This window comes from Bos indicus, chromosome 5 (assembly GCF_029378745.1).
Source record: "Bos indicus isolate NIAB-ARS_2022 breed Sahiwal x Tharparkar chromosome 5, NIAB-ARS_B.indTharparkar_mat_pri_1.0, whole genome shotgun sequence".
Lineage (NCBI taxonomy): Eukaryota > Metazoa > Chordata > Mammalia > Artiodactyla > Bovidae > Bos > Bos indicus.
This window is the reverse complement of record NC_091764.1, coordinates 67,737,011-67,759,333: the sequence shown is the minus strand read 5'-3', so window position 1 is coordinate 67,759,333 and position 22,323 is coordinate 67,737,011. Positions and strand designations below refer to the sequence as shown.

At 40.7% G+C, this 22,323-nt stretch overlaps 2 protein-coding genes across 3 annotated transcripts in view; one reads left to right on the top strand and one right to left on the bottom strand.

Moving 5' to 3' along the window:
* Positions 1-14,156, bottom strand: part of HCFC2 (host cell factor C2) — a 114,985-nt gene extending 100,829 nt beyond the window's left edge. For both annotated transcript variants that reach the window (XR_011566666.1, XM_019961207.2), the window contains exons 1-3: positions 13,951-14,156; positions 12,116-12,264; positions 10,562-10,722 (exon numbers count right to left, since the gene is read on the bottom strand). Coding sequence is in view for 1 of the 2 variants with exons in the window: in XM_019961207.2 (XP_019816766.1) it covers positions 10,562-10,722; positions 12,116-12,264; positions 13,951-14,113 (473 nt within the window). In the remaining variant the exon portion in view is untranslated. The remainder of the gene's footprint in view (positions 1-10,561; positions 10,723-12,115; positions 12,265-13,950) is intronic.
* The window catches only part of GLT8D2 (glycosyltransferase 8 domain containing 2), a 58,311-nt gene continuing 49,374 nt past the window's right edge, over positions 13,387-22,323 (top strand). The window contains exon 1 of the mRNA XM_070789638.1: positions 13,387-13,408. The gene's annotated coding sequence lies outside the window, so the exon portion shown is untranslated. The remainder of the gene's footprint in view (positions 13,409-22,323) is intronic.

Here is a 22,323-nt window from a genome sequence, read left to right as displayed (position 1 = left end):
TGCTTTTTATTTCTATTTATAAAAATAATATATGCTTACTGTGAAAAAGTCATACAGTACAGAAAAATATTAGGAGAGCAGAAACCCCATAACTCATTCATTCAATGCTATTTATCAAACATTACTGTGTACCAGGCACTCTTGTGGGGATCAACAGTGAACAGAAGAGATTAAAAAAACCTGTCACCATACAGCCAACACTCGTGTCCATGACAATACCATGATGGTTTTAAAACATAGCCTCAAATTCCCTGACCTTCTTCCCTACAGCAAGCAGGGTTTATGTCCACTCCCCTTGGTGCTGGGTAGGTTGCAACTGCTTTAATTAATAGAGTATAGTGAAATGACACTATGTGACTTCTGGGGCTGAGTCACAGAAGGCCAATGCAGCTTCACCACTGAACACTTGCATTCGGAATCCTGAACCTCCATGAAAGTTCAACTGTCAGAAAACCACCATCTGAACAGGACATACGCAGGCACACAGGATGACAGTCCTAGTTGAGTCCATCCTTCAGCCATCCCAGCTGAGGCATCAGACATGGGAGTGACCATTCAAGCCTTCCCATCTGAGGGCCTAGCCATCACTGATGTCTCCCGTATGAATTTTCAAAGGACAGAATCCATGGACACAATACAATGGTTGCTATTTTCCATCACTAACTTTTGGGGCAATTTATTATATGGTACTAGATAACCAGAACAATCACTACTGACAATAATTAGTAAATACCCTTTAAGATCTCTCTCTCTATGGATAGCTACATACGTACAAGCAAGGTATGCTACAAATGTTGCTTTGCAACTTTTTTTTCTTTATAAATTTTCACTCTATAATGTCATAGCAATGTCCTACATAGCTTTTTTATCCTAGAAATTGGCATCAGACTTCTCATCTGTGACATGGATGTTTCCTATGTTTTCTGCAAAATGATTTTCATAGGAATCTATTTCTCAATAAATTGAGTAATCAAATTATTACTCAAGTATGAAGGCAAAATTAAACATTTCAGAACATATAAAACTTCAAAGTTTAGCCACATAATTTGTTTTGCGAAAAAATGATTCTAGATCATTCATGAAAAATAAAAAGAAATACAAGAAAGAATACACTGAATAAAAGAAATGGTTGTACAAATAAACTAGTAATTTATAATTAAATTTAAATTGATGTTGATAACTGTGGTTGTGAGGTCTAAATAATCACTGAGGAAGACTAATCAAAAAATTAATTTCTTAACATTATTGTCATTTGGAATAAGATTCACAATGCTACAAAACAGAAAAAAGGGAGTAAGCAAAAAAAGGCTACAGATAATCTATTTCCAAAGATGAAAACGTATCTTTGGTTTAAATGTGTGTGATAATTTCCAAGCAACAAAAGGAAGCACAGAAATAGCATGTGTAATTTTCAAATCATTAGAAGGAAAGAATGAATCAGAAAAAAAACCAATAAATCAAGAAAAAGGAAGATGGGAAAAAAAGCATAATCTATAGAGATAGGATAGGGAAAAAACAACTATAAACAGTGTCAAGAGAAAAAAAACCTGAAAACAATTTAGTATACATCACAGAAAAGAGATTAAATTTTCTTAATATAAAGACCCATAAAATCAAGAAATCAAGATAATAACCAATCACACAATAGACATAGGTAAAAGGTATAAATAGGCAGTTCACAGAACAGGAAATAAAAATTATATAAAGACACTTACACAAATATTCACCCTCATCACAGCTTTTACAAATCTGCAAAGGTAGACAAAGGGGTATGGAGAAGCAACAACAAGCAGAGTTTATAGAAGACATAAAATTACATGGGCAGGAAAAAACTTCCTGATTATAAGACAAAGTCTCTTCAAGGTAGGGAATGTGTAGGGGAATCAAAAGAACCCCAATCCAACTATAAGTTATTAACAACAAGTGAAAGTGAAAGCCGTTCAGATATATCCGACTCTGCGACTCCAAGGACTATACAGTCCATGAAATTCTCCAGGCCAGAATACTGAAGTGGGTAGCCTTTCCCTTCTCCTAGGGATATTCCCAACCCAGGGATCAAACCCAGGTCTGCCACATTGCAGGTGGATTCTTTACCAGCTGAGCCACCAGGGAAGCATAGCAAGGATGATAATAAAACTATTTAACAACTGATATGGCATAGATTTAAACAGGTCAGAATGAATGCCAGCCAGTATGCTGTAAACAGTTCATACTAATTAACTGTTAGTTCTATTTACGAAAGGTAAGTTTGTAACAAAATAATATACACAGGTTGAAATTATATATATAAGGAACAAAACACAAATTCACAATCATACTGGGAGATTTTAACATCTCATTCAGAAGCTGATATGACCAAGATCTACAGCATAAAACAGTTTTGAATAATAATTTAAGACACTGATTTAATAAAGAACCTTTTAAGAACAGTCAAGAACTCATGATCCTATGAACAACTATGGAATGGTTACAAAAAATGACTGTGAAATAGACCACAAAAATAATCACTAAAAAGAAGAAACTCCACAGACCATATTTTTTTAATTGAGTGTAATAAAACTAGATATTAGTGATAATAACAAAATTTTCCATTTGAAAAAATTTTTAAATTATGCTCAACATACACTTTTGGTTAAAAAGAGAAAAAAATGAATTATCAAACTACAGATTTAAGAAAACTTCCTTATATACAGGAACTTAAAAAAATACAACAAACTACTAAGTATAACAAGAAAGAAACAGACTCACAGATATAAAGGACAAAGTAATGGTTACCAGTGGCAAGAGGGAAGGGAGGAGGCATAGAGGGAGGGGATGAAGAGGTACAAACTATTAGGTATAAAATAAGCTACAAGAATATATTGTACAACACAGAGAATATAGCCAATATTTTGTAACAACTATAAATGGAGTATAACCTCAAAAAATTGTGAATCACTATATTGTACACTTAAAACTTATATAATATTATCCAACTATCCTTCATAATCCCATCCACAAAGGAGCCTGGCAGGTTACAGTCTGTGGGGTCAAAGAGTTGGACACAACTGAGCACAAGGCACATGACATGATATTTCATAAACAAGTAAAGAATTGGACACGATTCAGTGACTGAACAACAACATACTTCATATATATATATGTATATATAATTTTTTTTTTAAAAAAGCTTCCTTAATCTGACCAAACGCATATAATGGAAGCTTATAGCAAACATCACTTAATGATAGGTAAATATTAAGTATATTAATGAAACAGAATATAGAGTTTAGAATAAAAGCTGATAATATTTTTCTATAAAGAGCTAGATAGTAAATATTTTATTTATTTTATTTTATTTTATTTTTTAGATAGTAAATATTTTAGACTTTATATATAATAAGTTCAATTCTATTCTGTTCTTTTAATAAGAAAGCAGCCAGAGACAACATGTATATAAACAGGAATGGCTGTGTTCCAATGAAACTTATTAGCAAAAACAGGCAGTAAGCCAAGTTTTACATACAAAGAGTAGTTCGTAACCCCTGGGGTGGAGAGACTAGAAAAAGACCCATTTCTATGAGAATTAAGATATGACAGAGATGGGACTTCAAAACAGTGGGGAGGTGGAAGAAGATTGGCTTATTTAACAAATGGTTGTGGGAGAACTGAAAATTCATTCAGAAGAAAAAGTAAAAAGCTACAAAAATATATTGCAAGTGCATTAACATTTTAAACATAAAAAGCAAAACTGTGAATGTACTAGAAAAAATGATAGAAAAATTATTTTTATAGTTTTGGGATAGGAAAGTCTTCTTAATAAGCAAGACACAGAGCCAGAAAGCCATTAAAATATATGTATCATCATACTTGATAAAGGAAAAAGGAAAACTCTTAAAAGGGGGGGAGTAAACAAAAGACTTGGAAAGTATTATTTAGAACATATAGATATGTAGAACATATAAAAAACAGTAATAAAAAGAAAAACTGTAATCTAGCAATGAAGGCAATGGCACCCCACTCCAGTACTCTTGCCTGGCAAATCCCATGGACGGAGGAGCCCTGGTAGGCTGCAGTCCATGGGGGTCAGACACGACTGAATGACTTCACTTTCACTTTTCACTTTCATACACTGGAGAAGGAAATGGCAACCCACTCCCTTGTTCTTGCCTGGAGAATCCCAGGGACAGGGGAGCCTGGTGGGCTGCCGTCTATGGGGTCGCACAGAGTCAGACACGACTGAAGCGACTTAGCAGCAGCAGCAGGAGCAATAAACAATCCAAAAATGAAATTAAGAAGCCAAATCTAGTCACAATGTCAAAAAGAATAAAAGATGAAAAATAAATTTAACAAAATAAGAGCAAGATTACTACACTGAAAATCTGAAAACATTGCTGACCAACAACCTAAAGAAGATCTAAATAAATGTAGAGACATTCTATGTTTATAGACTAGAAGACTCAATACTAATAAGATAGAAACTCTCCAAATATTGACATATTCCCTATCAAAATCTTAGGAGAACTTTTTGCGCAAACTGGCAAGATGATCCTAAAATTTACACAGAAATGCAAAGGATTCAGAATAGCGAAAACATTCTTGAAAAACAAATAAAATTTGAGAACTTAGATCTTCCTATTTCAAAACTTACTACAAAGCTCCAGTAACTAAGACAGTGTGGTACTGGCATAAGACCAGAAATATAGATCAGTGGAACAGAATTAGAAGTCTACAAATAAACCCTTACATTTATGGTCAATTGATAGTCAACAAAGATGCCAAAACAATATAATGAGAAAAGGGTAATCTTTACAATGATCTTTACAAGGGAAAATTGAATAGCCGTATGTAAAAGGATGAATTTACTCAGTAACTTCAGGCATAAAAATTACCTCAAAAAGAATCACAGATATAAATGTAAAGGATAAAACTATAGAACTTTTAGAACAAAATAGAGGAACAAATCTTTATGACCTTGAAGACAGACAAACAGTTCTTAAAAAGGATGCTAAAAGCATAATCCATATTTGCAAATCATATATTTGATTTTGTAAAAAAATACTTGTATCTAGAATATATAAAGAAGTCTTACAACTCAATAATAAGAATACAAGCAACTAAATTTTATTTTTTAAATTTATTTTATTGAAGTATAGTTGATTTACAATGTTACATTAATTTCTGTTGTACAGCAAAGTGACTCAGTTACACATATCTATATACATTTTTTTATATTCCTTTCTATGATGGTTTATCACAGGATACTGAATATAGTTCCCTGTGCTACACAGCAGAACCTTGTTGTTTACCCAGCTCTATATGACAGTTTGCACCTGCTAACCTGAAACTCTCAATCCATCCCTCCCCCATGGCAACCACAAGCCTGTTCTCTATGTCTGTGAGTCGACTTCTGTTTCATAAATAAGTTTATTTGTATCATATATTAGATTCCACATATAAGTCATATTATATGGTATTTGTCTTTCTCTTTTTGACTTACTTCACTGAGTATGATCATCTCTAGGTCTATCCATGTTATTGCAAATAGCAGTATTGCCTTCTTTTTTATGGCCGAGCAGTATTCCATTGTATATATGTACCACATCTTCTTTATCCATCCATCTGTCTGTGGACATTTAGGTTGTTTCCATGCCTTAGGTATTGTGAACTGTGCTGCTATGAACATAGGTGTGCAATGTATCTTTTTGAATTATAGTTTTTTCTGGAAAAATGCCCAGGAGTGGGATTGTTGGATCATATGACAATTTTTAGTTTTTTTAGAAACTTCCATACTGTTTTCCATAGTGGCTATACCAATTCATATTCCCATCAACAGTGTAGGAGAGTTTCCTTTTCTCCATACCCTCTCGAGCATTTGTTATTTGTAGACTTTTTAATGATGGCCATTCTGACCAGTGTGAGGGGGTACCTGATTGTTATTCTGATTTGCACTTCTCTAATAATTAGCAAGGTTCAGCACCTTTTCTTGTGCCTATTGGCCATCTATATCAAACAATTTAATTTTAAAATGAACAAAGATTTGAACAGAAATTTCTCCAAAGAAGATATATAAATGGCTAAAAAGCTCATGAAAAGAAACTCAACATCATTGGTCAATAGGGAAATGCAAACCAAAACCGTAAGACATGACCTTATACCCACTAGGTTGGCTACAGTCAAAAAGACAGACAATAACAAATGTTAACAAGGATGTGGAAAATTTGAAACCCTTATACACTGCTGGTGGGAAGGTAAAATGGTAGTCACTGGAAAACAGTCCAGTAGTGCTTAAAAGTTAAATATAAATTTCCCACATGCCTCATCAGTTCTATTACTAGGTATCTAATCAAGAGCAATGAGTACATATCCATAGAAAGACTTGTAGGCAAATGATAACAGCATTATTATATGAGCCCCGAATTGGAAACAATCCAAATGTCTATCAACTGATGACAGATAAATAAAATCTGACGTATCAGTACAATGGAGTATTATTCAACAATAAAAAGGAAAAAACATTTGATACATGCTAAATCACTGGAGATGGCGACTGCAGCCATGAAATTAAAAGACGCTAACTCCTTGGAAGGAAAGTTATGACCAACCTAGATAGCATATTCAAAAGCAGAGACATTACTTTGCCAACAAAGTTTCGTCTAGTCAAGGCTATGGTTTTTCCTGTGGTCATGTACGGATGTGAGAGTTGGACTGTGAAGAAGGCTGAGCGCTGAAGAATTGATGCTTTTGAACTGTGGTGTTGGAGAAGACTCTTGAGAGTCCCTTGGACTGCAAGGAGATCCAACCAGTCCATTCTGAAGGAGATCAGCCCTGGGATTTTTTTGGAAGGAATGATGCTAAAGCTGAAACTCCAGTACTTTGGCCACCTCATGCGAAGAGTTGACTCATTGGAAAAGACTCTGATGCTGGGAGGGATTGGGGGCAGGAGGAAAAGGGGACAACAGATGATGAGATGGCTGGATGGCATGACTGACTCGATGGACGTGAGTCTGAGTGAACTCTGGGAGTTGGTGATGGACAGGGAGGCCTGGCGTGCTGCGATTCATGGGGTCGCAAAGAGTCAGACACAATTGAGCGACTGAACTGAACTGAACTGAGAGATCTCTTCAAGAAAATTAGAGATACCAAGGGAACATTTCATGCAAAGATGGGCTCAATAAAGAACAGAAATCATATGGACCTAACAGAAGCAGAAGATATTAAGAAGAGGAGGCAAAAATACACAAAAGAACTATACAAAAAAGATCTTCATGACCCAGATAATCACGAAGGTGTGATCACTCACCTAGAGCCAGACATCCTGGAATGTGAGGTCAAGTGGGCCTTAGGAAGCATCACTACGAACAAAGCTAGTGGAGGTGATGGAATTCCAGTTGAGCTATTTCAAAGCCTAAAAGATGATGCTGTGAAAGTGCTGCACTCAATATGTCAGCAAATTTGGAAAACTCAGCAGTGGCCACAGGACTGAAAAAGATCAGTTTTCATTCCAATTCCAAAGAAAGGCAATGCCAAAGAATGCTCAAACTACTGCACAATTGCATTCATATCATATGCTAGTAAATTAATGCTCAAAATTCTCCAAGCCAGGCTTCAACAATACATGAACTGTGAACTTTCAGATGTTCAAGCTGGTTTTAGAAAAGGCAGAGGAACCAGAGATCAAATTGCCAACATCCGCTGGATCATTGAAAAAGCAACAGAGTTCCAGAAAAGCATCTATTTATGCTTTATTGACTATGCCAAAGCCTTTGACTGTGGATCACAACAAACTGTGGAAAATTCTTCAAGCGATGGACATACCAGGCCACCTGACCTGCCTCTTGAGAAATCTGTACACAGGTCAGGAAGCAACAGTTGGAACTGGACATGGAACAACAGACTGGTTCCAAATAGGAAAAGGAGTACGTCAAGGCTGTATATTGTCACCCTACTTATTTAACTTCTATGCAGAGTACATCATGAGAAACGCTGGGCTGGATGAAGCACAAGCTGGAATCAAGATTGCCGGGAGAAATATCAAAAACTCAGATATGCAGATGACACCACCCTTGTGGCAGAAAGTGAAGAAGAACTAAAGAGCCTCTTGATGAAAGTGAAAGAGGAGAGTGAAAAAGTTGGCTTAAAGCTCAACATTCAGAAAACGAAGATCATGGCATCTGGTCCCATCACTTCATGGCAAATAGATGGGGAAACATTGGCTGACTTTATTTTGGGGGGCTCCAAAATCACTGCAGATGGTGACTGCAGCCATGAAATTAAAAGACGCTTACTCCTTAGAAGGAAAGTTATGACCAACTTGGACAGCATATTCAAAAGCAGAGACATTACTTTGTCAACAAAGGACTGTCTAGTCAAGGCTATGGTTTTTCCAGTGGTCATGTATGGATGTGAGAGTTGGACTATAAAGAAAGCTGAGTGCAGAGAACTGATGCTGTTGAACTGTGGTGTTGGAGAAGACTCTTGAGAGTCCCTTGGACTGCAAGGGGATCCAACCAGTCCTTCCTAAAGGAAATCAGTCCTGCATGTTCATTGGAAGGAATGATGTTGAAGCTGAAACTCCAATATTTTGGCCACCTGATACAAAGAGCTGACTCATTTGAAAAGACCCGATGTTGGAAAAGATTGAAGGCAGGAGGAGAAGCGGACAACAGAAGATGAGATGGTTGGATGGCATCACCAACTCGATGGACATGAGTTTGGGTAAACTCCGGGAGTTGGTGATGGACAAGGAGGCCTGGCGTGCTGTGGTTCATGGGGTCACAGAGAGTCAGACAGGACTCGGCAACTGAACTGAACTGAACTGAACAAAGTTAAAATGTATCCTTTGATCACCACCATCTCCTTCCCAATTCCATTCATAAATATCAATCCTACAAAAAATTTCACATTATGCAAAAACTATAATAGCAAAATGGAAATATTTAAGTGTCCATCTGTAGGGGAATGGTTAGATAATTTGCATAACTCAGACTACTTTTCCACTGTTAATAAGAGGCCAATCCATATCTACTGCCATGTAAACATATATTCCGTTCAGTTCAGTTCAGTGGCTCAGTCGTGTCCGACTCTTTGCGACCCCATGAATCACAGCACGTCAGGCCTCCCTGTCCATCACCAACTCCCGGAGTTCACCCAAACATACATTATTAAAGGTAAAAAAAAAAAAAAAAAAAAACCCAAACAAGTAAACACTCAAAGTCATAAAGCAAAAGGAAAGCTCTCACTTTATTAAAAAAAAAAAAAGAGTAGAATCAGAGTAATACTCCCAAGTCCCTTCTCCCAGAAAGCAAAACATGTATCCTTGCATCACCCACTCAGGTCTTGGCCTTAGAGCTTGCTTTGAACAATGGAATGTCAACAGAAATGAATGTGCTGGCTTTAATCAAGGCTTTAAAAAGCATCACATGTATCTAGTTATTCTCTCAAGCAGCATAAACTTGAGAAGCTTACCCTTAACACGTCAAAAACTGACTAATACAATGTGTTATATGAAAAAGGTCCCAAAACATACACATCAAATTGAATTATGTGTTTCTTCCTATGTTGGGGAATAGGGATCCTGCGAAAAAGAACTTTCTACATTGTCTGATTCCTTGAATTTCACAAGTCAGTATCTCAAAATAAATCTGCTTAATGGAGAAATGAAAAAAGACATGTACTAAAAGTATCTGGATTAGTGTGGGGGATACATTTTTTCTTCCTCTTTTTCTCTAGTTTCCAAATTTTCTACGTAGTTTTAGCATATGTTATTTTTTTTAAGTTTGTAGGGAAAAAAGGTAAGGCTCTAAAATCAATCTAATGTAGATAAAAAGACACATTAATAATGGTGATGACAACTACTGATATTGCTGATGGCAACTTGAAAGTGCTTTGAAAATTATGCCAATGATCTTATTTAGCAACCACAATGACACTGGATTTAATCACTCCCATTCACAGTGAAGGAAAACAGGCTTAGATTACTTCCACTAAAGGACACATACATGGTAAGCAGTGAATCAGAAAACAGCCTTGTGGACTCTAAACCTCCAAATCCTGAATGCTATAATGACCATGTGATCAAAACATTATGCAAAAAGAAAAGAGGCAGTGATTAATTCTGTTCGAAAAAAGAAGAGGATTGGTTCTAAAGGTATTTGCTTGTGTGAACCACTCTTAACAGCTCCCTATGTGAAAAGTGGAAATGATGGCCTTCATTTGATATTCAGATTTTTGTCACCAAATTCCCAGAGAAATATAATTTGTAAACAACCATTTGTTACTTTTCATTATCACTTACAACAACTAAAACACATTATGGCTCAACATATACAATATAACTGCCACAAGCAGTTATATTAATACCAATTTAGTAAGATGATTTGATTAAAAAAGGCACAGTTTTGAAAAGTGATATACTCCAGGGACTAAGGAAAAATCACAAATGGACACAAATTTGTTCACTGTTAGGTTCAAATGCAAAGGGATAAGCTTCATTGCTTTTAATAATTAAAGATGGAAGAAATCACATGTTCTTAATCTAAATCATAAAATAAACATTTGATCTGAAAAAGTGTTGGCATACCTGGGAACATTATTGTTTGAATCTTCACTTTCATTTGCCAGGCCACCAAACAAATAGCATTTGTTACCATATAAAGAGAAGCTATGTCCCAGTCGAGGACAAGGAGGTAAACCAGAAGAAGGGGGATGGGGTTTCACTTTTTTCCATAACCAACGACTTGCCTAAAAAAAGAGCACAGATACACTCAGACAAAATCACGAAACATTCCTGTTAAAATACTAAAATATCATACCAATACATTTTAATCTGAATCCAATCAGAAGGCTTCAATAAACTACTTCGGGGACAAATGACAAATAACCAAATAAATTCTGAAATTAAAATGAGTGTTCCAACAGAAAATCAGTCTAGTCTTCCATATTCACAGCTTTCCACATGGCAAACTAAGCTAATAATCATTAACACTAGTAATCATAAAAATTGGGTTAGCCAAAAGTTTGTTAGAGTTTTTCAGCAACACATCATGGGGAAACTCAAACAAACTTTTGGCCAACCCAATATTTTCCAAATGAGGTATTCAAAATTATTTACAACTTTAAGATTACATGCAATTTATGTACTCTCACCTTTTGAAATTAGTTAATCCATGAATGGTATATATTTTAATCTTTAAATAAACATAAAGATCATATAAAACAACTTTTTTTTCTTGGTCACACCACAGGGCATGTGGGATCTTAGTTCCCCAACCAGGGATAGAACCTGTGCTCCCTGCAGTGGAAATGCAGTCTTAACCACTGGCCTGCTAGGGAAGTCCAATGTAAAGATCATTTAACAAGCCAAACTCCAAAACTTACTCTCTAGTCATGGATTTACATTTTTTGAAATGAACTGCTTATAAACAGGCATAATCCATCTACATCTGCCAACTACCAAACACCCTCATGATCACAGCCTTGGGAATACAAGCACAGTTTAGGAATAAAAATTAGTCAGGGCTGTCACAGTGGGCTCTGAGTCGGGTTCATTGGAGAGTCAAATTTGGAAGGCTATCTGAAACTGTTACTCTTTTGTATGCATTGCTGGGGCGGGGGGTGGGGGGGTGGGGCGGGGGGGAGGTGCGGGGATTATTAGTGTTAGAGGAACAATTTTTATAACTAAGGCAGAAGTTTTCCAAAAGGTGTGGTCTGGGGATCAGCAGCAGCAGGTGTGAATTTAGTAGGAATGCAAATTCTCTGTAGACAATACTGATTTAGAAATTCTGAGGGCGGGGCTCAGCAATCTGTTTTCACAAACCCGCCTCCTGCTTCTGTTGCAGGTTAAAGCTTAAGAAGGACTGCACTAAGATACAAAAGCCCAAATATAACTTGTACAACTGATGCTAAGTAACAGATATCTTAATGTTACAAATGTTGCACTGGGTATTGGAAAAAGAATTACATTAGAAACTTTGGCTTTTTAGTGAAGTGGAAACGTTTTCCTCGAAGCTATAAAATGTGGAGCTCACACTTACCTTCAGCATGTTAATGAAATATTTTGCAATCTTTCAAAGAATTAAGAGCAATATCATTATTAACATTTCAGTCTGAGATAATAAATTTGAAATACACTTACTTGTAACTCATATAACTCATTGCTGTATCTTCCATATTCAACCATTCCCCCAAATACTAATATTCTGGTACCATCACAGACAAATCCATGGGCAGCGCAACCTGGAGGGATGTCTCCTCTAACAGCTGGTAGGAACCACTGATTTGTAACTAGTAGCCAAAATAAAATGAAAACCAATTATAATAAAGTTATAATAAACTACGAGTATGTACTTTTATAAGGATCGTTTATATCAGTGGTTCTTAATTGGAAATGATTTTGCCCGGTCAGAGACAAATAAAAAATGTTTAGCTGTCATAAGTGGACGGCGGGAGTCCTACTAGCAGCTAGTGGGTAGGACTGGGACTGCCAAACATCTTACAGTGCACAGTACCCGTGTGCTTAGTCGCTCAGTCGTGTCTGACTCTGCGACGCCATGGACTGTAGCCCGCCAGGCTCCTCTGTGCATGGGGATTCTCCAGGCAAGAATATTGGAGTGGGTTGCCATGCCCTCCTCCAGGGGACCTTCTCAACCCAGTGACTGAACCCAGGTCTCCGCATTGCAGGCCAATTCTTTACCTTCTGAGCCACCAGGGAAGCCCAATGCACAGTAAAGCCCCCTAAAACCAAAAATTACCCAGTTCAAATGTCAATAGACATGCTGCTGAAAAACCTTGATCTATATATCATTTAATTTCTCAACAAAAACCCTACCTGGGGAGTATCATCCTCTCCATTTTACAAGTGAAAAATCTGACACTTAGGTTAACTTTAGCGCGGATCCTAAGCAACTGGCAGAGCAAAATTCAAACTGGGTCTAACTTAACTTCAAAGCCAAGATTTTCACATTCTACGGAAGTACCGATTAACTTTCTAACTTTTTAGGCTGGGGTGCCAGAAGGAGGAGAAGGTGAGAAAATAAAAAATTTCTCCTACTCCACCATTTTATTCATTTCTAAATGACCGCTACAGTTAAGCTATTCGGCCAGAGAAAAGTTACGGACCGCGACGTTGATCTGAAACTCATCAATTAACGTTACACCAAGAAAACAGCTTTCTTATGACAGTTGGCGCATTTACAAGTGGGAAAAAAATGAAATTCCAACCTCCCGTATATTCCACAGAGGTACTCAAGGGCAAGGGCCTCCGCGGCCCGAGGCATTTCTCATCCGCAGCGGTGCTGAAGCCGACGGCCCTCCCAGATCGCCGAGCGCCAAACGGCTGAGCTTGGGCACACACACCAAACTGCGCAGACCCAGGCGCCGGTCTCACCCACGAACCACTTCCCCGCCAGTTAAGAGCGCTGAGAACGGGGTAAATATCTTGACTGCCACCTGCCAGATACGGGGCTCAACTGGGGGGTGAAAGTACCAAATGGCCTTTCCTTTTCCCTCCTCATTTCCCCTATATTCTCTTCCTACGAAGGAAGGAAAGCAAAGACAGGGAAGGCCCCGAGGAGCGCTGGTTTGGAGTTGGGTTTTGACAGGGAGGGATCTCGGGGCACCGGAGTGGGCGAGACTTCGGCAAGAGGCCCAGGCGGGTGGAAACTGTCTCTCTCGCCTAAGTCCGCCAGCAGCGTTGGCGCGGGCCGGGAGGGGGGTGTCCACGACCGTCTGCCAGAGGGCCGGCGCGCCCCGCTCCGGGGCCGGTTTCGCCCGAGGGAAACCCGGGGAAACGGAGCTACGGCCCGGGACGCTGCGGGAGCTGGGCCACCCGGCCGAGCCGCACTCCTTGCCGCCGGTCGGAGAAGGCAGTGACCCGGCGGTGACAGCTGTCAGGGCCGCGGCCGCCGCCTCGTCTCCCCTCCCCCTCCGCGGCTCCCGCAGGAGGGGCCGAAGAACCGTCGCCGCGCCTACCGGTGTTGTAGACGTGCAGCTCATCCGCGATGCCCTCGTTGCCTCCTCCAAAGATGATCATCAGCTCCCGGATGGCCACCGCTCGGTGTCCGTGCCGGGCGCGGGGGACCGGCCCCGTGAAGGAAGAAACCCGCCTCCAGTTGAGGAGGCTGGGAGCCGCCATCTTCCCAACCCCCGCCCCTCTGCCCACAATGCACTGCGCCCGCTCCGGCGCCGCTGCTCCCGGGGGAGGGCGGGGACCGGCCTCCAGCTGTGCGCTTGGGGCGGGGGACGGTACCCCAAGGTGGGGGATGATGGTCACGTGACCGCGGGGGTCCAGGGCAAGGCTGGAAGGAGCGGAGCGGAGCGGGGCGGGGCGGGGCGGGGCAGGGTGGGGGGCGAAGTACTGGAAGGCACTACCGCCCCTATCCCCGGGCGACGTGTCTGGTCTGGGCACCAGGGGCAACGGATTTTAGGATGGAAGGAAATTTACTGCTGACCAGTCTCCCCTCCCCACCCAGTACCTGCAGTTTTATGTTTGCAGGAGAAGATAGACCGTTTCCCTTTACGGTCACTTTAACTGAGCATCTAGGATGTGCAAGCGAGTCGGACCCTTTAAACAATGACAGCACAGCAAGAGAAAAGCTCGCTTAGAGGTTTTGAAGTGCCGGGAGCGGGGCGAGAGGAGAGGAGAGTTGGTCTCCGCAGAGGGCGTGACATGCGTGCCCAGGCGCCGCGAGGGCGGCGAGAATGCCCACGAAGGCGGGGGCATGGGGCGACCCGGGCGGGGTAATGAGGGGTAGGGGAGGCGGGCGGGGGTGATCGGGCGTGGGGGGTAGGGGGAGCCGGTCTGAGGGCAGGAGGGAATCTGGACCACGACCGAGCGTCTGCGAGCGCCGCGTGCCCGCTGTAGCTGACTCTGGAGGAAGACCGGAGCTAAGCTTGCTAAGACAAATAGGGCAGATCAGATTTGGAGGGTGCCATGCCAAGAAGTTTAGGAACGGTGAGCCGCGAAAGTTGTTTTGTTTAAGCAGATGGGAGGTTATGAATAGATTTCTGTTTTATTGTTGTCAGACGTTTGAGGGTGTTTAATTGACAAGCACTGTCCTCCTTGCCTTATGTGTTAACTCATGATTCTCCCAACAATCCAGTGAAGTGGGTACTGTTTTCTCCTTTTAGTGAATGGAGAAATGAGGTACAGAAAAGTAATTTTCTCGTGGGCCCACAGCAGAGAAGAAGTAGGGCCAGGATTCAAAGGCACAACTTCTGATTCCAGAGCACCAACCCCTAACCACTATACCATACTTCCTCTGAATGCAGTCATAAGTAACCCTTTTAAGTCCGGGCTGCCTTGTGATCTGGTCCTATAAAGAATCACACTCAAAGTCTTGGGCCGGGGAGGCGGGGGGGCTGGGGAGAGGGGGAGGCTGGGGTGGTGGGAGGTGGGGGGCAATTCAGTTCAGTTCAGTTCAGTCGCTCAGTCTTGTCCGACTCTTTGCGACCCCATGAATCGCAGCACGCCAGGCCTCCCTGTCCATCACCAACTCCCAGAGTTCACTCAGACTCACGTCCATCGAGTCAGTGATGCCATCCAGCCATCTCATCCTCTGTCGTCCCCTTCTCCTCCTGCCCCCAATCCTTCCCAGCATCAAGAGTCTTTTCCAATGAGTCAACTCTTCGCATGAGGTGGCCAAAGTATTGGAGTTTAAGCTTTAGCATCATTCCTTCCAAAGAAATTTTAAAGCAATATAGATCCCTACCTCACACTCTTAAGGTATCAAAGAGGGAATACACATAGTGTAGACCAAATTTCCTAAAATTTCGTTTTCCTCATCTTATTTTCAGTTTCTTTCATATGCCTAGCTCATCTCCTGTCCCCAACTCTCTGAAACCTAACCATGCCTCTCCCACCTTCTCATTCATCTAAACTTCCTTTTGAGAGGTCCTTCTCTTCCTTTTAAGAAGGAATTCTTATTATTCTTTACAGCTCCTGTTTCTCAAGTTTTTACTCTCGCTGATTAATGCCTGAACTTCATGATATGTTCAAAGAGAACTTGGAATAGGAAGATGGCTGGAAACAAAGAAAAGAAAGCTATGAATATTTATGTACTGATTTTTTTGTTGTTGTTGTTACATACATACCATGTGCTTTTAACTGTTTTGGTTATATATTTTTTATCTGAAACAATACTGGAAAAGTTGGGATAGAGCAATGAGTTTTTCATAAAACATTAAATATTTAGTTTAAAGAACTGTACTTTATTCTGAGAGTTTAGTGTTAAAATGTCCTAGCTTTTATAAATGATGCTTTTAAGTAAATGGTAGTTCGTTTTTGTTTTGTTTTAATGTCCTTATAGCAAATGACTAAGGGTAAAATTAAAAGTTGCAAACCCAATGTTGATACTCAGATTTTAAAAAACCCAAACTGGTGTATGATATTTGAAAGTCTGAAAACCTCTGAACTAAGAGAAAGATGAAGGCAAAATGTTAAGACAAAAGAGATTACAAGTGATAACTGCTTGCTTAGATAAGGAGCTTCAGGATGGTGGGACACGTCTGTATTAGTTTCCTAAGACTGCTGTAATGAAGTACCACAAACCATGTGGATTAAAACCACAGAAAGGTGCTGTCTCACACTTCTGGGGTCTAGAAATCTAAGGTATCAGCAGGGACATAATCCCTCTGAAACCTGTAGGGAAGGATTCTTCCTTGCCTCTTTCTAACCTCTGGTAGTCACTCTCAACCACAGACCTTCCTTGGTTTGTAGCCACATCACTCCAACTTCTGCCTCCATCCTCATATGGTGTCCTCCCTGTGTCTGTGTCTCTTTTCCTTTTCTTAGAAGTTCATCAGTCATATCACATTAAGGCCCACCTGCTGACCTCATCTTAACCTGTTTACAGCTGCAAAGACCTTGTGTTCAAATGTCACAATCACAGCTATTGGGCGTTAGAACTTCCGCATATCTTTTTGGGGGACACATTTCAATATATGACAAGATGCTTAATCCACTATGAAGGATATTTTAACAGAGTACCTATGACTCAGCTCAGCTCTGCTTAAGTGAGAAGTCTAGAATAGGTCCCCAGTTCTCAAGAAAGCTACCTTCAATCTTTGAAACTTTAAGAATGCAAGTTGCCATCTAGGAGAAGAGTGTAGAAAGGGAAGAGTGAGGCAGAATAGCACCCTAAAGAAACCAACTTCTAAGTGATAAAGACAGAGGAGGCTCTCATGAACAAAATGGGGAATAAATAGCCAGAGAAGTCAAAAGGGAACTGGGTGAGGGCGATGTCAAAGAAGCCGCAGGCAAAGGGGCTTTCACAGAGCGGAAGTGGTTATCAAAGCCAAGAGCCATAGAAAGGTCAGATAAGAAAAAGACCAAGAAGCAGCATCTGCTGAATTTGCAGACTAAGAGGTTATTAATGGCCTAGATTAAAATACTTAGTGGAGTGGGAGGAGGGAAGCCACAGAAGATCGAAGAATGAATAACAAGTGAGGCTGCACAGATAACATGTATACTTTACTTCTTACACAGACTTGCCCCTGAAAGGAAAGAAAAAACAGTGGCTGGAGGGGAGGAATGGCTGGGTACAGAGCAAGCTATTCTTATTCTTTTCCAGGGATGAAACTTGAACATGATTGTGGTCCTGAGGAAGAATTCAGATGAAAAGGTTAGAGATGTCTTAGTCGGTTCAGGCTACTGTAGCACTATAGGCTGGATGGTTTCTAAACAACCCACATTTATTTCTCACAGTTCTTGAGGCTGGAAGGTCTGGGTGCCAGCATGGTCAGATTCTGATGAAGACTTCTCTTGCAAGTTTCACACTGCTGACCTCTCACTGCTCCCAGAGGGAGCTCTCTGGGATCTCTTATAAGGGCATTAATTCCATTCATGAGGGCCCCACTTTCATGACCTTAGATCAAGAGCAGAAGTTCTACATCCTAACACCATCACTTTGGGGTGTGAGGATTTCAACATTTGAATTTGGACAGGGATACAAACATTTCAGTTCAGTTCAGTCCCTCAGTTGTATCCGACTCTTTGCGACTGTATGGACTGCAGCATGCCAGGCTTCCCTGTCCATCACTGACTCCCAGAGCTTGCTTAAACTCATGTCCATCGAGTTGGTAATGTCGTCCAACCATCTCATCCTTTATTTCCCGCTTCTCCTTCTGCCTTCAATCTTTCCCAGCATCAGGGTCTTTTCCAGTGAGTCAGTTCTTTGTATCAGGTGGCCAAAGTATTGGAGCTTCAGCTTCAACACCCATCCTTCTAATGAATATTCATGACCGATTTCCTTTAGGATGGACTGGTTGGATCTCCTTGCAGTCCAAGGGACTCTCAAGAGTCTTCTCCAACACCACAGTTCAAAAGCATCAATTCTTCGGTGCTCAGCTTTCTTTATAGTCCAACTCTCACATCCATACATGACTACTGGAAAAACCATAGCCTTGACTAGACAGACCTTTGTTGGCAGAGTAATGTCTCTGCTGTCTAGGTCGGTTGTAACTTTTCTTCCAAGGTATAAGCATCTTTTAATTTCATGGCTGCAGTCACCATCTGCAGTGATTTGGAGTCCAAAAAAGTAGTCTATCACTGTTTCCACTGTCTCCCCATCTATTTGCCATGAAGTGACTATGAAGAAAGCTGTGCGCTGAACAATTGATGCTTTTGAACTGTGGTGTTGGAGAAGACTCTTGAGAGTCCCTTGGACTGCAAGGAGATCCAACCAGTCCATCCTAAAGGAAATCGGTCATGAATATTCATTGGAAGGACTGATGTTAAAGCTGAAATGTCAATATTTTCTCCACCTGATGTGAAGAACTGACTCATTTGAAAATACCTTGATGCTGGGAAAGATTGAAGGCAGAAGGAGAAGGGGACGACAGAGGATGAGATGGCTGGATGGCATCACCGACTATGGACGTGTGTTTGAGTGAACTCCAGGAGTTGGTGATGGACAGGGAGGCCTGGAGTGCTGCAATTCATGGGGTTGCAAAGTGTCGGTGAGCAAATGAACTGAACTTAACTGAACTGAACTGATGGGACCAGATGCCATGATCTTCGTTTTCTGAATGTTGAGCTTTAAGCCAACTTTTTCACTCTCCTCTTTCACTTTCATCATGAGGCTCTTTAGTTCTTCTTCACTTTGTGCCATAAGGGTGGTGTCATCTGCCTATCTGAGGTTATTGATATTTCTCCTGGCAATCTTGATTCCAGCTTGTGCTTCATCCAGCCCAGCCTTACAGCCTTGACGTACTCCTTTCCTTATTTGGAACGAGTCTGTTGTTCCATGTCCAGTCCTAACTTTGCTTCCTGACCTGCATACAGATTTCTCAGGAGGTAGGTCAGGTGGTCTGGTATTTCCATTACTTGAAGAATTTTCCAGTTTGTGGTGATCCACCACACTCAAAGGTTTTGGCATAGTCAATAAAGCAGAAATAGATGTTTTTCTGGAACTCTCTTGCTTTTTCCATGATCCACCAGATGTTGGCAATTTGATCTCTGGTTCCTCTGCCTTTTCTAAAACCAGCTTGAATATCTGGAAGTTCACGGTTCACGTACTGTTGAAGCCTGGCTTAGAGAATTTTGAGCATTACTTTACTAACGTGTGAGATGAATGCAATTGCATGGTAGTTTGAGCATTTTTTGGCATTGCCTTTCTTTGGGATTGGAATTAAAACTGATCTTTTCCAGTCCTATGGCCACTCCTGAGTTTTCCAAACTTGCTCGTATATTGAGTGCAGCACTTTGACAGCATCATCTGTTAGGATTTGAAATAGCTCAGCTGGAATTCCATCACCTCCACTAGCTTTGTTTGTAGTGATGCTTCCTAAGGCCCACTTGACTTCATATTCCAGGATGTCTGGCTCTGGGTGAGTGATAGTACCATCGTGATTATCTGGGTCTTGAAGATCTTTTTTGTATAGTTTTTCTGTATATTCTTGCCACCTCTTCTTAATATCTTCTGCTTCTGTTAGGTCCATACCATTTCTGTCCTTTATTGAGCCCATCTTTACATGAAATGTTCCTTGGAAAAATGATAGTTTTGACTACATGGACGTTTGTTGGCAAAGTAATGTCTCTGCTTTGTAATATGCTGTCTAGGTTTGTAATAGCTTTTCTTCCAAGAAGCAAGCATCTTTTAATATCATGGCTACAGTCACCATCTGCAGTGAATTTGGAGCCTTTTAAACACAAGCGTTTAAATCATAGCAAAAGAGTATGTCATTTGGAAATGCTCTCTCTTACAAGTAGCATAATATCCAACACAGTGTAGCTAAATGATATGACAATTATCTTGCACAAGAAATCTGGGGTAGGTAAGTCTAAGGTTAGCTTAGCAGTTTAACAGTGTTACAGTTCCAGGTGGCAGCTCTGAATTTCTCTCAACCTTTCCTTTGTGGTTAAAAGAAGGTTGTTGTAGCTTTGGACATTGTGTCCGCATACAACCAATGCCCAAAGGCATGACATAGGAAGACATCCAGGGCAAGGAATAGAACTCTCATTTTACAAGGAGGAAAAGCATCTTACTCAGAAACCACCCAGCATACCTGCCATTAGGTTTCATTGGCCAGAACTGGGGCATTTGGTATATTAACATTACATTAGATGGGGACTTCCCTAGTGGTCCAGTGGTTAAGAATGCGCCTACCAGTGCGGGGGACACAGGTTCAGTCCTGGTCTGGGAAGACTCCACATGCCACAACTACGCTGGTTCGCCACAACTACTGGTCCTAGTGCTGCAGTAGAGTCTGTGTTCTGCAGCAAGGGAAGCCCAAGCACTGCAGTGGAGACTAGCTCCTGATCACCACAGCCAGAGAAGGCCCGAGTGCAACAATGAAGACCCAGCACAACATCTTCAAAGTGCAAAAAGAAATCTATAAATTTGGAATTCTAAAAAGACTTGAAGATTGAAAGAACAATAATAATAGTTATGTGGTCTCAGTCGAAGTATTTTCTTTGGGCTTCAAATTCTCTGTCTGTAAAATGGGAATGATGACAGCATCTATTTCTTAAGGTTATTTTGAAGATCAAATGAGATAATACATGTAAAGTACAGGCTGTGCTTGCATTGTAAGAGAGTGTAGTTCCGTGAAAATGACCACAGAAGTTGAAACCCTGCAAAGAGATCTTAGGCCATCCTGGTGGCTCAGACAGTAAAGAATCTGCCTGCAACCAGGAGGCCAATCTCCAACCAGGAGACCCAGGTTGGATCTGTGGGTCAGGAAGATCCTCTGGAGCAGGGAAGTGCTACCCACTCCAGTATTCTTGTCTGTAGAATTCCATAGACAGAGGAACCTGGTGGGCTACAGTCCATGAGTAGCAAAGAGTCGGATATGGCTGAGTGACTATCATTATCACTTCTATCAAAGAAGTCTTAATTCTCGGTGGGAAAAACTACAGTTGTTCTGTTCTTGATCTTTAAAAATGTTTGTCAAAATATTTAAAGTTCTCTTGCTGTTGGTTTTAACTGTCTAAAGAAATGAAAGAATAGTAGACTTCATATTTATTTGTTCTACTGTAATTTAAAACAGTGGACCCATTGAAGATGAAAATTAAATGTTTTGGGTTGGTTTTGTGGCATTTTTTTTGGTACAAAACTTAACGAAGAGTTGAAGTTTTTTGGTATAAAACTTACCAAAGTTTTTTGTTGTTGTTGTTGTTGGTATGAAACTGAGCAGTGCTTGCGTTCTTGTAATATAACATACTGTAAGGAGTAAGCATCTATTCTGTGCCTTAGAGAATGATCATATTCCTTTCTAAGTTTGGATCAGTTTCCCATATTCTATCCTTAACACTTTCAGCATCATGAAATACCTTAGAGAGTTTCTTTAATGTGAATTTTTTTTGCCTGTGTCAATCCCTCTGGAACATCTCCACCCTCATCACAACAACTTTCCTTATTTATGTTTTTAAAATCACCTTTACTCAATTTTTCTGGCTGCATAGCTAGCGTTGAATAGTGACAGTATCATCCCACAGCAGCTATTTCTTCTCTGCCTCTGTTTACCTTTGATGTGAGTTTCACTCCCACCGTTATCATTTGTTTGTTGTTTGCTTTGGCTTTGTTGGGTCTTCGTTGCTGCTTGCAGGCTTTCTCCAGTTGTGATGAGTTGGGGCTACTCTCTAGTTGGGGTGCGTGGGCTTCTCATTGCAGTGTCTTCTCTTGTGGTGGAGCACAGGCTGTAGGTGGGTGGGCTCAGTAGTTGCAGCTTGCAGGCTCTGGAGTGCTGATTCAGTAGTTGTGTTGCACAGTGTGGCACAGGGGGCTTGGTTGCCCCGAAGCCTGCAGAATATTAGTTCCCGGACCAGGGATCGAACCTGCATCCCTTGCATTGGCAGATGGATTCTTAACCCCTGGGCTGTCAGGGAAGTCCCCATTTTTATCT